General features: G+C 36.5%; 1 protein-coding gene across 3 annotated transcripts; it reads right to left on the bottom strand.

Moving 5' to 3' along the window:
- Positions 1-6,712: 6,712 nt before the first annotated feature.
- On the bottom strand, positions 6,713-16,631 carry LOC147500201 (PR5-like receptor kinase). Of its 3 annotated transcripts, none has more exons than XM_086561877.1 (5): positions 15,934-16,631; positions 15,712-15,793; positions 15,492-15,602; positions 8,121-8,156; positions 6,713-8,027 (listed from the first exon to the last, which is right to left on the bottom strand). In XM_086561877.1, the coding sequence occupies exons 1-5, from the start codon at positions 15,958-15,960 to the stop codon at positions 6,955-6,957; spliced, it is 1,329 nt and encodes a 442-aa protein (XP_086418003.1). In that variant the 5' UTR covers positions 15,961-16,631; the 3' UTR covers positions 6,713-6,954. The 3 variants fall into 3 exon arrangements, with proteins under 3 accessions (XP_086418003.1, XP_086418004.1, XP_086418002.1); XM_086561878.1 differs by having other exon boundaries at positions 15,712-15,831; positions 15,934-15,950; XM_086561876.1 differs by having other exon boundaries at positions 15,712-16,631.
- Positions 16,632-16,641: the final 10 nt, after the last annotated feature.

The following is a 16,641-nucleotide window of genomic DNA, read 5'->3' as shown; positions in this document are numbered from 1 at the left end:
TGTTTTTTTAAAAATACAATCAAATCATCAGGAATCTTGTTATTTATAAATAGATCAGTCGACTTATCACTAATGAAAAGGTCCTTGTGACTTGTGTCGAGTGGATTATTATTACCTGAATCAACCTAGGAATTTTCAAAGATGGCCATTTCTGAATTTTTTGCTATAATATAAACAATGTAAAAATGAATTTAGTAAAAGAAGTCATAGCATGCATGGCACCATTGTTAGATGATATGTCAGATGATTCAGCCATACTCCAAGTGACAACTTATTTATAATTATGCATTGATACACTATAACATCCCGTATTTTTATTTTGGCTATAATAAAATAAAATAAAATAAGTATTATTAATAGGGTTATAATAGTAATAAAAAAAAGATGGGATAAAGATTAAATAGAAATAGAGAAAACGTGGGGAGAGAGAGTGGGTACGGTTAAACCTTTTCCTATTTTTGGGGGTTTGGAAATACAAAAGAAGATAAGAAAATAGAGTCGTGATCTAGCGCTTGAGGGGGTTGGATAGAAAAAGAGAAAGAAAAAAAAAAATGGGAGAAGATGGCTCGATCACTTAACGCGCCGACGGTCAATTTTCTTTTTGGATTATTTTGTTTTCGTCGGTTGGATTAACACAATGAGTAGCCTAAACTCTAAACCGTATTATTTTTATCTTAATATTGATTAAAAAATATTTTCTATTAACAAATTGGTTCTTTGATTTTGCTGGAAATCTAACGAAACAAGAATGTTATTCGGATCGCCATAAAGGGCATGGGTTACTGATGATGAACTTCTGTCACCAAGTTTTCGTTTTTATCTATTTGATTTGTTGGATAAAGGACATATTAGTTGTTAATAGTTGGTCAATCATAGACTTAAGTTTTGATGTGTCAGGATTTAGTAACTTAGATTTTTGGAATTTAGCAAAGACTGTTAGTAAAGACTATGGGTTAGAAATTTAACTTACATGCTACTATTTCGATGGTATTATTGTTAAAAAGGTGATCTATATTGGCACCAAGGCTTTTGCTTTTTGTTTTATGTGTAGGTATGTTTCCATGGCTAGGCATGTGTAGTGATAATGGCTGGTCTTTGGTTAATTTGGTCTGACTTTATATGTTAGAATTTGGGCGGGATTTTATGTCATAATGAAGTTATAAGCTTAAGCTTAAGGTTTAATAGCTTCAAGCATTTTCGATCATTAATGATATTTGATATATTGGTAGCTTCAAGACTTTTCTGTGACTGATGATATTAGATACTTGGTACTGTTTGATTTACTTGATAGCTACAGGTGGAATAACATGCTATTCAAATAATGAAAGGTGAGCATAAATAGAAATGCATGATTGTTAATCTATTATACATCAATATATTTTCCTCTGTTGTCTTATTTGAATTGACATAAAAGATGATGCTAGTGAAGGGTGATAACGTGTGATTGGAATAATCTGTCGAGGATTGTTTTGCTGTGATATTCATGCATACCTATTTATTTACCCGTGTATTTATTAGTGGACAATGGAAGATGTTATATCTTTATAACTCTCCACGCCTCCTGGTTGAAATAAAAAGAAATATTTAAATATGACTAGTGAGGTCATGTAGGAAACCGCCCTAGAGAGGAACTAAGGTTTTCGCCTTGCGGGTTGGTTATATTCCTCGAGTGTACATGAATGTAGGTTTGGATTCCTTGAATGTACGGGAATGACCGGTTAGTTTTATGCCCATAAGAGGCTTGGTTTTATGAGCATTAAAAGCTTAGAGATGGTTGTGACTATCAAGTACGAGTTTACAAGAGGGATATATGATATTTATGCGAGACAAATAAGTGTAAGAACTATGAAGGCTTGATTCCAATTTTGAAAGATTTGGATACGTAGACAGCTTTGAGCAAAAGTGTAGTCACCATATTACATATTATATATTAGTTTTAGTGATAACTATATGTGTACAATGTTAGTATTAAATTGTATACGTGATAGTGGTGGTTTAAAAATGTATTCATTGAATGTGTCATGAATGACCTGTTGGTGTTATGATAGGTATTCTTTGAATGTGGCGGGTATTCCTTGAATGTGGCGTGAATGACCCAATCAGGTATTCATTGAATGTGTCATGAATTACCCGTTAGTGTAATGATAAGTGATATTTCCTAATATGTGGGACGAACTATGTGGTATCAATTAGACTTCAATGTCTTAAATGAGGTTTTGATTATGAATGGAAATTTAACTGGTTGAGATAAATCTTTTTATTGTGATGTCTAATTCTGTTTTTGTAGGAGGGTAGGATCCGTTAATCTTGTATGTAGGGACGTAAATATCCTACCCTAAGACGACGTGTTGACTTGAAGGTAAAGTGTATCAAACTCATATTTAAATAAGTTATAATATGTGTATTTAATAAGTGGAATGCAATTGGTATTTATATTGTGAGTTAATTTGAAAAATGGGAATATTTAGTACCGTTATATGAGTTTCTTGGAAATGTATATAAGGATTTAAAACTAACTTGTCTTCCAAGTTGAAATGATTGAAATAGTTTTATTCGCGAATGAAGAGTTGTTCCTTTTGTTTTCAGTTTTTTTTTTATATTGTGTTTCATAATGGGTTATTAGGGTTTCGTTTCATCCTGAGTTTTCAGATGATTGAATAGGGTGACGATTGAGATATTTATATCTTGGTTAAATTCCTATTTTAAATTTTCTGGAAATTTGGGGTGTGACATACACTTTATCATTCTTTAAATTTAACAATTATGAAAGCTAAAGTAAGTGCTCACAATGAACTTGAATAGACAAACATGGAACCTTAAATCAATGCATCTCAGATCCTTTATGTATGCGTTCTTCGACAATAGGTTGCATCTATACATTACGATCAACCAATAATAGTTTTTTTTTCGTCTAAACAAAAATAAGAAAGTGAACTTAAAAATTTATGGAATTGTTTCCGTTCTGTTGATGGGATTGTACCCAAGACATGTTTAAAGTATTTTATGAAAATTGGAAAAATAATGAAAAGTGGAAATAGGAGTTTGAAGCAACGTTTTATGAAATATAATAATGCGCGCATTCATCTAGAATGGTTTACTTTGAGTTGAGTTCTGTAAGGTTAAGCTTAATCAGGTACTATTTAAATCTGTCAATGTCCCTGACTGCTTGCTGATTCTCACCAAAATTTCACTTGAATTAGGGAATTAGACAAACGTTTTAATTTGAATGTACATAGCAAAGATTAGTTAATTAAAGTCATAAACCATTAGACAAACGTTTTAATTTGAATGTACATAGCAAAGATTAGTTAATTAAAGTCATAAACCATGGTCTGACATACACACGCAATGAAACTATATGAAAGAATCCAAGAGCATTTGAAACAAAATTAAACTAACAAAAATGAAGGTACCTTAGTTTGCATTCATAGGTTATCCTCAAGCCCTCAAGTACACCCTAGTGTCTCCAATCATATAAATCCAATAGATTGGTAGGAAAGCCTATGTTTAATGAGATGAGGAATTAAACACAGTGAGGGCCTTGTTAAGAACAACGATTTTGCAGCAAGCGCAGACAATGGAACAGGGTTTATTACACCTGACGACTGCCCGAAGCTAACTATGTATCCACAAGTCTTCAAACATACCAGTGATATCTGAAAAAACGTACATCCAACATAAGAATCCGAAATCGGTACAATAAACAGTCGATAAGTGCTATACACATAAGCGTAGAAAACAATTTAGGTCAATTGTCCTCATGTAGTCATTCGTCAAGTAACACTCAATATGAATGTTTTACAAACATTTTCTTTTTTGGAACATGAAAAAAGTTCCAATAGATAAGAATAAATACTCACAGGCTAACATCTCTTCCCAATCTCCCGATATACAAGTCAATACATAATTTAAAAGTGGTAGGTCTTTGCCTATTCAAAATCTCTTTTATAGTAACACTAATCAGTCTATCATCTAAAACACACAGACTGTTTCCCTAGCATATATGTTTTCTACAAAGTCTACATTGTAATATATCTTTTCTTATAGAGTTAACCTACCTGGAATGTATCTTTTCCTACAGAGTCGTAAACAACATCAACTCCTTTGCCTGATGTTATCATGCTAACTGCATCAACAAAATCCTCTTGAGTGTAGATTATGATGTGGTGGCATCCATCTTCTTTGGCTTGAGCTGCCTTCTCTTCTATTGAGACAGTTCCAATTACAGTGGCACCAAGGGCATGTAGGCAGGCATGTGAATTCAACTTCAGGGCTTGCAAGGTTTCAATCTTAGAGGATTTAATTAGAGAAGTTGAAACCAAAGAAAAGGACTGAAAAGTCCAATGCACTATAAGGTGTTCTAATCAAAGGCCAATTAGCCAAGTTTACTCAACCTTAGCTATAAAAGCATAAATTGGAGTTCAAATAAACAAGAGGCATCTCAAGTCGTTGCAATGTTTTCACGAATGATTTATGTTCGTTAGAGCCTTCTTGTATAATAGTGAAGCTTCATAATTGTGTTATCTAGTTAGGAGTATATAAAGTAACATAGAAGCATCAAAGTGCTCTGATAAACAGCTCTAAGAAGTCGACTTTGAATAACTCCATGGTTATGTACAATGAGAGTTTGTAGATCTATCAACAATACAATAGCTATTTCTGTTATGAACTTATGATAGCACTTCAAATATATGTAGTATATGGTCAAGATGATTGAGCTTTAACTCTTTAAGAGATATAACTAATGAATGAAGCATAGAGAAAGAACATACAAGCTGTTAGAAAAAAGCAGAATCAAAGATTTAATACTGTGGATTAACTTAACATTTTCTTCCAATACCATTTTCTCCATATTTAAAAACCAAACCAAATACTTGAAAATGAGTTGAAACATACCTATGACAAGTCGATCTAAGTACTCTCCACCGTGAATGTTCAAAAATTGCAGTTTGAGATATAATGGAATCACAAGCTTAGATAACCAAGTATGTCAAACGGAGAAATATTGATCTTTCACTAAGCGTAGAATGTGTGCATCACAAAGTGGGATATGAAAAAGATGAAGACAAATCTATGATAAAAAAATATAATAGTGTTTCACCTCCTCCATGGGTGTGCCGGAGTGATGGATACAAAGAGATTGCAAAGTGGGAAAGCATGACTAGAATTGTGGAAGATTGAGAAGAAGTTATCGGAGGAGAAAAGGGGAAGGTTGAGAAGAATTGAGTAACATTTAACATTTAATATCCATCCCTTCGTATTCTCTCCTTAGACTTTTCATTTTCTTAACGTCTAATTTGTCATTGAAGTAGTGATGTTGAGGTGAACAATAATCATATGAAGTCACCACTGGGCCTTCACGACGGTATTTGAGTGGGGTTCACGGGGAGGGTTTCAAGCTATGCAAGTTGTGCAAGGACTTCTTGTAGAATCAAGATCTAAAATTCAACCTTGGATCACAAATTTACACGGGGAACCACAAGACGCTACACAAATTCGTGTTAAGTACATCGTATTATGAAAACAAAAATAGAAGAGATAATCTCTGCCACTTATTTGGTCTCGATAAGTTGGCAATAACTTCAAAAGTAGAATATCTAGTGTAGTCACACTAAATCTACTACAGATCCAAATTTGGCGGTACACCAACTCTTACAACGATAAAGAAGAAAATTGTGAAGATAGATCAAGAAAAAGATTTGGAGACATTACCTAGTGTCCAAATCATCATTGTTTCCTTCCAACATGTCTACCACCTTACTCATTGAAGGGCGATTTGTAGAGTTTGTTTGTACGCACCAAAGAGCCATGACGATCATCTTTTTGGTTGTTTCTTCCTCAAATATCCCACCGGATTCTTCTATATTAAAGTCTGGTTTAAGATGATTATATATCCATTGCATAAAATATATCTCACTCATGTTCTCTACTGCTGCATCGATGTTCTTTCTTCCCCCAATCATTTCTAACACCATCATTCCATAACTATAAACATCCAACTTGTGAGAAACCCCACCACTGTCCGCCAGATCGCTCCCAATCCTCACAATCACTAGGCGTCAAACCCTACCTCCATGCTCTCCTCACAGTTTCTGTACCAATTAAATCCTTTTGGAATGTTATCTCGAATGAAAGCATAAGAACGTTTACTGGTATTGTTGTTGTTGTCTTCGTTGTTCTCTAAACAAGGAAGCCCTTAATGTTTGTGCAATTATAGAAAATGATCACGCTGGCATGTTCATTATAGTAGTCTGACGGCATGGATTCTAATAAGATGTTTCTTCTTGGTAGAGGGCATTCTTCTTCTTCTATTTCTACGTCCATCACAGTTATAATTTTCCCTTCATAATATATGCGATGCACATGATTGGTGTGGTTTGAGATATTAATAAATAGACGATACTCTGAACATTTGATAACTAATAATCCTGGATATCCATCATCACTGACAATAGCCCCATCATTATTTTAATACAGAAGTGGATATCAAATATTAGTCACTTCCGGACAATAACTGGATGCCTCTGCAAGAACTCCATTCAGGCTGATAATGTTGAACATAAGGAGTTGAAGCAACTGAAAATTGACAACTTGGAATGTTGAGCACATACTACTCCCTTAATCTTCTTTTAGTTCTTGGTCACCAACTCAGTTGACACAATGTTATGTGTTTCTAAGTCATCTGTATACAAATCTAAGCAACAAGTGAAACAACAAGGTCAACTAGAAATTTCATTTAGCTTTACATGTCATTGGATAGTTTAATAAAGCCCGATAACACCAAAGAGTCATATGGAGCTTGAAGATCGATCTTTCCATTGGAGGATAACAGTTGAAAAAGCAACTATAATATATCTTTTACTATTGTAGAAAATTAGTACAGTGAGACCCATCCCTATCTAAATTTAAAGAGTGTGTTATAGCACAAATCCCACTTTGGTCGTAGAGTAACTCCTATGACGATGAGGAAGAAGATAGTGTAGGATTTGGCGGCATTTGCAACTCTTCATTGTTTCCTTCTAACATCTCCACCACCTTGCTTATTGAAGGCCTATTTGATGGGTGTCTTTGTATGCACCATAGAGCCACTATGATCATCTTTTTGGTCGACTCCTCCTCAAACATCTCAAAGGATCTTTCTATATTGAAGTCTGGTTTAAGATGATTATATATCCACTGCGGAAAGTAAATCTCACTCAAGTTCTCCACAGTTGCATCAATGTTCTTTCTCCCACCAATCATTTCTAACACCATCATTCCATAACTATAAACATCTGACTTGTGAGACACCCCTCCAAACTTTCTAAACAAGACTTCAGGTGCAATGTAACATGGAGTTCCTCGAGCTCCAAGCCATGACAAACTACTGATATCTCTTGTTGGACAGAGTTTAGCCATCCCAAAATCAGAAATTTTTGGGCAGAAGTTTTCATCTAGAAGGATATTGTGAGGTTTTATATCGAAATGCAAAATGCTAGTGTTACAACCACGATGCAAGTATTTCAACCCTCTAGCAATACCAAGTGCTATTTGGTAAAGTTTTTCCCATCCTAGAGGAGGCGTGATATTTGATTCCTTGTCTTTGTAAATAAACCGTTCAAGGGATCCATTCGGCATGAACTCGTACACAAGAGCTTGTTTAGTTTTCTCAGTACAAAAGCCAAGGAGGCTAACCACATTGACATGGTTAGTCCTGCCAATGGTAGCAACTTCATTAATAAAATCTTCTCCATTACCCTTTGACCCATTCAATACCTTAATAGCCACTAAACGACCATCACGAAGTTGTCCTTTGAACACGCAGCCATATCCTCCTTTGCCTAATGTATCTTTAAAGGAATTGGTCATCTTCTTGACTTCTGAATACTTGTACCTTTGTAGACCAAGACATCCATAGTTCTCCAACAACACTTCCATATTTGTTGAAGTCTCCTTTTTATTCCACCAACAAGAGACATATGAGAAAATTATCTTCCTGTAAAGTACCAATAAGATTGTAAGAACTATTCCAACTCCACATGGTACACCTGTAAACAAAGAGGTATGTAGCTTTTAAATTAAAAATTGCAAATGTTTTTATAAAGAGCCGATACATGATATATAGTATATAGTAAGCTCACCAATAGTAATTATCTTGCGTGCTGCAATGGGTAAGCCTGCAATGCAAACATGTGGTTATCGTTAACATATACATGGAATGCCCAGAGTCACAAGCTCATTTTATTGAATCGTACAATCATTTTGTTGTTCTTTTTTTTCTTAGAATTCTGAGTGCATTACAAGCTCTATCCCCATTCCTAATATCAACAATATTTGAACTGTTATCTGAAAAATGATTTTTCATACTAAATTCGCGTTAGAATCACTTATAAACAATATGGATAATTACTTAAAAGAATGAATAACTTGTTTGATAATAGTGTAGAATTAAGAAAAGATGATTAATAGACTATTATAATCAAAATATTAGAAATACACACTTATGGTTTAAGGATTGCAGAGCAATACCCTAAAGATGAATTTCGCTCCTGACCGAGTGCTAACAAGTTCTCCAAGCGTTGTCTAATCAGGATAAAACAGCACTACAAGTTCTGAGTCCTAGTGAACCTTAATTTTAGGGTTTATTCGATTTTGGCCCCATTTTTAATAGGATATTTAGTGTTTGGCTCCTCTATATTAATTTATTTGATTTTGGCCCCAATTTTGTCAGTTGACTTAGTCAATTTTAACACCATCATATCTTTTTTTCAAAATGGCATGTTTACCATTCGCGTGACTTGCATGTGAAAAAAAAACTATCACGAAATTTTGTATTGTTTTATTACGACTTGAAATTCCATTGAATTCACCACGTGGGTGTACATAAAGAAAAAGATCAACGTTATTTAACTGGTTACTATTCATCTTCTTCTTGGACCACCTCAAATGGGTGTCAAATGTCAATCACCAGTAGTCGACCTCCTCAAATTGATAAGTGGTATGAATGGTCCTCTTATATTGTGAATAGTAGAATCTAGAAATAAAAAAACACATTCAACATACAAATTAAAAGATTGTGATTCCACCAACAAAAATGAAAGCTTCTCTCTCCTCAAGTACACAATATTCCGAATTTTTTTATGATCAAGACCCCAATCAATTCTCATTGTTTTGTTGCTGATATGATCTTGGTGATGTGGGAAAGCTATATGATTTTTTGGTATTGAATCACCGAAGTACACAGCTAAATTTTTTACTTCACGTAGTTGATGATAACCTCTACACCACCAATTCCAGATTGCTAGTGTATTATTTGGTGTGAGTTGCTCGGATATATATTAGTGTGCATAGTTCAAGATTGTCGATAATTTTGTGTCAAGTATTCATTTTGGTGAGGTTGTAATTCTAAAGTGTTGAGAGATGAATTGTTTAAGTTGGAATTGGCCGACCTTCAATGATTAATGCATTGAAAGATTACCTCAAGAAGCAGAGATTAAAGCTTGTCTTTTATCTGAAACCCATGGCTTCTGTAAGCAAATCGGTTAACACTATTAGTAATTTGGGAGGATTTTATCACTATTTTGTGGTGCCTTCTGTTGGCAAGTCAGGTTGTCTGTAACTCTGGTTGCTTTGGGATCCATCTATCCAAATATATATTTTGTATTCAGATAGTTGGATCATTCATGCTCTCACATACAAGAAATGAACGTTACTTCATGGTATTTTTCTGGTATCTATGCAAACACTAAACATCGAATTCGTCAGATGCTATTATCGAAAAAAAAAAATTAAAATCCTTCGCTGCTGCCCCCAAAACTTGCAGCACCACTCATGCTATCTACACCCTCGTCACCACCTCCCACCGCCGCCCCCATAAACCCCCCGACCTTGTAACTGCACTGTTGCCACCACCACCGCCACCCTTAAACCCCAAATCCAAAAACAACTCGACCACCGTTGTATTCACCGCCTACAGCCACCACCTTCTTCTCAACCACCATCTCTCCCCCTAAACCCAACCATCATCTCCCTCAGTAAACCTAGCCATTATCTCACTGACCACCATCCTTCAACCACCGACTCTCTTAACACACCCTGAAACCAAAACCAAAACCAAAACCCACCGCCTGAGACCCTTTAAGTTTTAATCACCACACTTGTGTGATTAAAAAAAAAAGTCTGAACTGTCGAGGAGATTTGGTTTTGGATGGGTTCGGATTTGTTTTGACGGGTTTTGAGATTTGTTTGTATTGGGTGTTTTGTGTTTTGTTCGACGGGTTTTGGGGTTTTGGATGTGTATGTTTGGGGAATTGTTCAGTTGCCGACGGGATTTGGCTATGAGAGGGAAGAAAGGTCTCGCCCTTTCAGTTATTTCTTCGGGGTTATGTGCCCCACCCCCTAAGAAGCGTGTTCATTGTCTTTCTAGGATCGTCACGGATGCACCAATGGGGTGAACGATAATGGGTTTATTGTTCCCTACATTTTCACACATTTCGATAAACAACATTTGGATTTCCAGTTGAGTATTGAAAGAGTACGAGATGAAATTAAGGATGATCGTGAACTGTATTTGTCACTAGACAAATGGATTTGTGGCATTTGTCTTTTCATCCATACAATTGGTATACCATGTCGTCATCCAGATGATACCATAGAACCACCTATTTTGATGGAGAGTGGAGAACCCACATGAGTCATTGTGGGCATACCACAGCCGCCCCCTAAGCCCAACATTACAGATCTTACACTTACGACACACAGGGGTGACAGTGATACCTCTAATCTGCTTGGTATTGTTTCGCATTTTGATGAGACGTTACTTAATGGTGCATTCCATATACCTTTTCGTACTGTGAAAAGTATACCACGTGCGTGTCGTTTAGCTTTTTCTAGTGCACTGAAATCTGCTCTCTGGGATATTACGACTGATCCTGGTTCAGTTATGCCTTGGGTTCGTCTCTTTCTTCTACCACGCTGTACTTTGCAAGTTTTTTAACCACAAAATCGTCAGAAATGTCGTTCTGGTACTAGAAAAAACCTTCAACAGAAACAAATTCTTCATGCTTTGACGACATGGAATGAGCTTATTTGGTGGGATGTTTCGTCTCTTAACGTCTGTAATAGAGCCTCCTTCAATCCAGCCACCCCAGAGATCTGTCCCCTCTCAGAATGTGCGTCGATGCTTGCAGAAAGTTGCTGATGGACATTTTGCTGCAGCGGTAAAAGTGTTGTCATTATCAGGAGTTGCCTCCAATACTGCGGAGACTATATGTGCATTAGAAAAGAAGCACCCGATGCGACAATCACCTGTAAGACCAACTGTTCCTTTTGCTAAACCCCCTTTAATGGTAGAGAGAGACGCCCTATTGTCATGTATTAGGTCATTTCCGAAAGGTACTTCTTGTGGTTGTGATGGTCTTCGAGCTCAGCATTTGTTGAGTGCCATGAGTGGTGTTGCAGCAGCTATATCGTCTGATTTGCTAGATGCATTGATCCCTGTGGTGAATCTTTGGTTACAGGGGCGATGTCCACACCCGTTAAGCGGAATTCATTGCGAGTGCTCCACTTCTCAAGCTGGATAATAGTATTCGTCCTATAACTGTGGGGATGGTTTGGGGTCGTCTAGTCTCCAAGATTGCAATAAAAGGAGTTTCCAAAGATGTAGTAGGATACTTACAGGATTTTCAGTATGGGGTTGGTGTTTCTGGTAGAGCAAAAACGATTTTGCACGCTGTCAATCGCATAATGTATGCTAACAGTGATAACACCTCTCTTTCGATGCTGCTTGTAGATTTTCAGAATGCTTTTAACATGGTTGATCGGACTACCATGTTGAGAGAGGTTCGTATCTTTTGCCCAGCTATTGCCCCTTGGTTCGAGTACTTGTATTGTTAACCTGCGAGATTATATTTGGGGGATGGCTACATATGGTCTGCTACTGAGGTCCAGCAAAGCGACCTTTTGGGTCCCCTTCTATTTGCATTGGTGTTGCATCCCCTGATTCTGCGGATCCAGTCCAGTTGTCAGTTATTGGTACATGCTTGGTATCTAGATGATGGGACTCTGATCGGAGATACAGAACAAGTGGCGACCGCTTTGGGTATGATTAAGGAAGAAGGACCTTCTTACGGGCTGGTTCTTAATGTGGCTAAAGCTGAGATATTTTGGCTGTCACTAGATCCACGTCCCTCCACTCTTGGTCTCTTTCATTCAGATTTGTCCCGTCCTCAGCAAGGAGTCAGGTTGCTTAGAGGTGCGGTCAGCACTTATTCATCCTTTGTCATGGGCCTTTTTCGTAAGGGTGTTGAAAATGTTATAACTTTGATAGACAATTTAGCTATATTGGAACATCCACAGTGTGAGTTAGCTCTCTTACGTGCTTGTGCTGGGCTCTCTAAGTTGGTCTTTGCGATTCGTACTTGTCCACCATCCCTTTTTAGAGAGGCACCTAAGACTTTTGATCGGCATCTCCGCAGTGTTCTCCAGGGTATTGTTGTTTCTGATGGTCCTGACTTTGGTGATTTGCAGTGGCGTTTATCGACACTCCCATTACGTCTTTGTGGGTTAGGCATTTATTGTGTCACTGATGTTTCTATTTTGCTTTTGTGGGCTCCTGTTGTCAGACTTCTGAGCTTTAGAACCACATTCTTAGGAGTTGTGGCCCAATGCCTTTGAATGAGATTTTTAATGTTGCTAGCAGTGCATTGAGTCTTTGTCTACCCGATTTTGACTTCAGTTCTATGGTTGTAAATGCTACCGTCCCCTCAAAACCACAAAATGTTTTGGTGGAAGCGTTCTATGGTAAGATTATTGCTTGTCTTGAGAGGGAGTTTGTGTTATCTGCTTCGTCAGAAAGCAGTTATTGGATGCTTGCAGTCAGAACACGCAAAGGATTTTTTGCTTGCTATTCCGATGGAGGGACTTGGATAGCGTATGCCGCCGATGGAGTATCGTTCTATTCTTCGGTACTGTCTCATGATTCCTTTGTACTCTGATGGTGGTTTATGCCCTATTTGCAAAAAGAGTAGACTAGATGCTTTCGGGGACCATGCAGCACATTGTAGACATTTTTCAGGTTTCAAATACCGACATTATCATGTAAGAGATATTTTATGTGATGCATTTTGGAGGGATGGAGTACAAGTGAAGAAGGAGGCTCCCGTGAATTTTCTCACTGATCGTAATAAGGGAAGATAGACACTTCGGCCTGCGGATGTATTGATCTATAGTAGGTCTGAGGGGAGACATGCATGTGTTGATGTAACTGGAGCCTCTCCGTTGGTAGGGTTTGGGAATGGAGTCTTTAAGGTGGGAGAAGTAGCGGCAGGGAAAATTGAGAAACACGAGGAAGCTTGTAGAGCTAACCAGCATTGTTTCATTTCGTTCAATTTTGACACTTTTGGTTTCTTGGCACAACAGTCTGTTGAGCTCCTTAAGAGATTGCAGAAAGTTATGGACTGCAACGTAATGACAACTGGTTCAAACGAGTTTGTCTTTAGGAGGATAGGATTTGCTATTCAGAAAGGACTTGCGGCGCAGCTTGTTGTACGTTTGTCCTAATTATTTGTAAAATTCGTTATCATTATCAATAAAAATTCCACATTAAAAAATAATAATAATAATAATAATTGACATATGCAATGGTTGATTCTTCCCAGTTTGAAACCAAATCCAATCGAACAATTGAAGAAGTGTTACTTGTTTGAATCAAACACTCAAATGTATAGCCTGTATTACTTGGAGGATGAAGATGAATAGTGATCACTTAATGGAGAGCAGGAGTGGTTAGATTGGGTTAGAAGGACGGTCCAGATGAAATTAAGTGTATTTCCTTATATTAAATTGTATTCGTTCGATTGTTATGATCTGGACCATTTTGATTGAGACACGTGTCTGTTACACTTCAGTTAGTGGACCACTTTCATAATGGCATATTGGTAAATATCATTAAGGGGTATTTGAGCCATTATGAAAATATGAGAAGATCAACTCACAGCCAACACAAAGTTGATTGAGTCAACGAACTATGGCTAAAATCAAATAAACGAACATATATAGAGGAGTCAAACGCTAAATACCATATTAAAAGTGGGGCCAAAATCAAATAAACCCTTAATTTTATTGCTTTGGTTGTTTCTTACAACCTTTTATTCTATTAATTGCGTTCCGGGTAGAAAATACACAAAAAACTATTTGACAGGAAAAAATAATCAGGAAACGAGCTATGGTGTATTCATAAACTATCTAGTGCTTGGTAATGAGTTTCCATCAAATCAAATGTATCTATATTTTTCTTTTTCAATTTGTCCGTTCTAAAATAATATAGTATAAGTATGGAACGAAGGACCATTTTCTTCTATATAAAATTCAATCACTTTACCTGAGACAATATATTTACTAGAAGGAATGTCAAAAACACCCTCCAAAATGAAGGAACAAATAATTGGAACGCGGTAATAGATAGACAATATGGCAACAAGAAATTGGTCCCATTTTTGAGTGAAAATCACTCTCAAAACTAGTGATTTTTTTTAATCACTCTCAAGGACAAATTTTGGATGAAAATAACCCGGAAAACCAATTTTCGAGTGAAAATAACCCTTAAGGACAAATGGCCCGGATTTGAAATAAATATTTTCCAATTTTACCCTTTGATATAAACAATGAGTATTCATACCTTATACTAATGTATAAACAATCATTATTCATACCCAATACATGAACCTACCTCATACAATATATTGATGTATGAACAATAATTGTTCATAGTTCATGTTGAGGTATAAACAATGATTGTTCATACTCCAATAGGTGTTTTTACTGATCATACATTATGTTGAAGTATGAACAATGATTGTTCATAGCTCATGTTGATGTATGAACAATGATTATTGTTCAAATGATTATTGTTCAATGATTGTTCAGGTATGAACAATGAATCATTGTTTATACTCTAATAAGTGTTCTTATTGATTATGCATTATGTTGAGGTATGAATATTAATTGTTTATACCCCAAATAGGTATGAATAATAATTGTTCATATCTCAAATTAAATAAGTATGAACAATGATTGTTTATAGCTCATGTTGATGTATAATTGTTCATGCCCCAAATATGTATGAACAATAATTGTTTATATCCCAAATAGGTATGAATAATAATTGTTCATAACTCATGTTGATGTATAAACAGTGATTGTTCATACTTCAATAAGTGTTTTTACTGATTATACATTATGTTGATGTATGAACAATTATTGCTCATACCCTAAATAGGTATGAACAATGAGTGTCTATAGCTCATGTTAAAGTATGAACAATGATTGTTTGTACCCCAAATAAGTATGAACAATCATTGTTCATACTATATACATTGGGTCGTTTCAGTTGGGTTGAACCGTTTATTATTTCGTAATAGGGGTATATTTGACTTTTCATCTACCCGGACCATTTTTAATTTCATCTACCCGGTCCTCACGAGTGATTAAAAAAAAACGTCCTCTACACTTACTTTTTCTCCTGATCTGTCCTGGAGAGTTAGTCCCTGATATTGCTTTTCCCCCTATCTGTCGTGGAGAGTTAGCCCCTGGTATTGCAATAGCCGGTGCTGGAGAGTTAGCCCCTGGTATTGCAATAGCAAACCCAACATTACATGATGTATACACACAAGTTGTTAAAATCGGGATTATTTGTAAGGATTAGAAATTAGAAATTATAAATTAGAAACATACCTCTATCAAAATTAGGATGGTAGACGCAAGTAGGAAAACTTGTACTATTAAACTGGCACCGGCCATATGAATTCTCGCAGTCCTGACATTCAGTAGGCGTAGACCAGCCGAGATTAAACCCTAGTTTTAATTCCTGTGTTAAGTTTGGTGCCAGGTAACTAAACATTGCCATTACACTCTCCGAACAGGTTTTGTACCCGTCAAATCCTATTGGAATCTTACCTTCAGTGAAAGCATAAGAACGTTCATGTGTGGTTGCTGTTGTTGTATATGTCTAGACAAGGAATAAGCTGCTTGACATTTTGGGTATTGTTGTTGCAATTGTAGAAGTCAATAGCACTGACATGTTCACCGAAGTAGCGCAAGTACGGTGTGGATTGTAACGAGAAATTTCTTCGTGGCTGAGGACAATCTTGGTCTACTATATCCACGTCCACTATTGTTACAAACTCCTGCCTGTAATTTATTTCTCGCACAAGATAGTGGTGGTTGGAGATATTAATGACCGGACGGGAGTCTAAACATTTTATCACTAATCCTGGATATCCAGTGTCATTGAAAGTATACCCGGGATCGATAGACCCGTCATTTCCCACAATCTGGTCACCTGAATTAAGTCAAAATGGGTATCGAACATATAAATCGGATGTACAATTCTCGGGAGTGACTAGAAGAATTCCATTCAGGCTGATGAGAACTAGGACGAAAGTGAGGTACTGAAGCAATTGAAACATTATGACAACTCCAATCTCACACACATACTATACTTCTTTTGATCGATCACCAAAGCGCCATCTGTTTACAACTCTTGAGCAGCTCAGTGGAACACAGGGACAAGATTTTTAATAATAGAGCTCATCTCCATAGACGACTTCATCAAGTCTTCTGCCCATTCAAATCAAATCCACATAATGTGTGGTCATAATCGAG

Source organism: Coptis chinensis, chromosome 5 (genome assembly GCF_015680905.1).
Source record: "Coptis chinensis isolate HL-2020 chromosome 5, ASM1568090v1, whole genome shotgun sequence".
Lineage (NCBI taxonomy): Eukaryota > Viridiplantae > Streptophyta > Magnoliopsida > Ranunculales > Ranunculaceae > Coptis > Coptis chinensis.
This window is presented reverse-complemented; position numbering and strand designations above follow the sequence as displayed.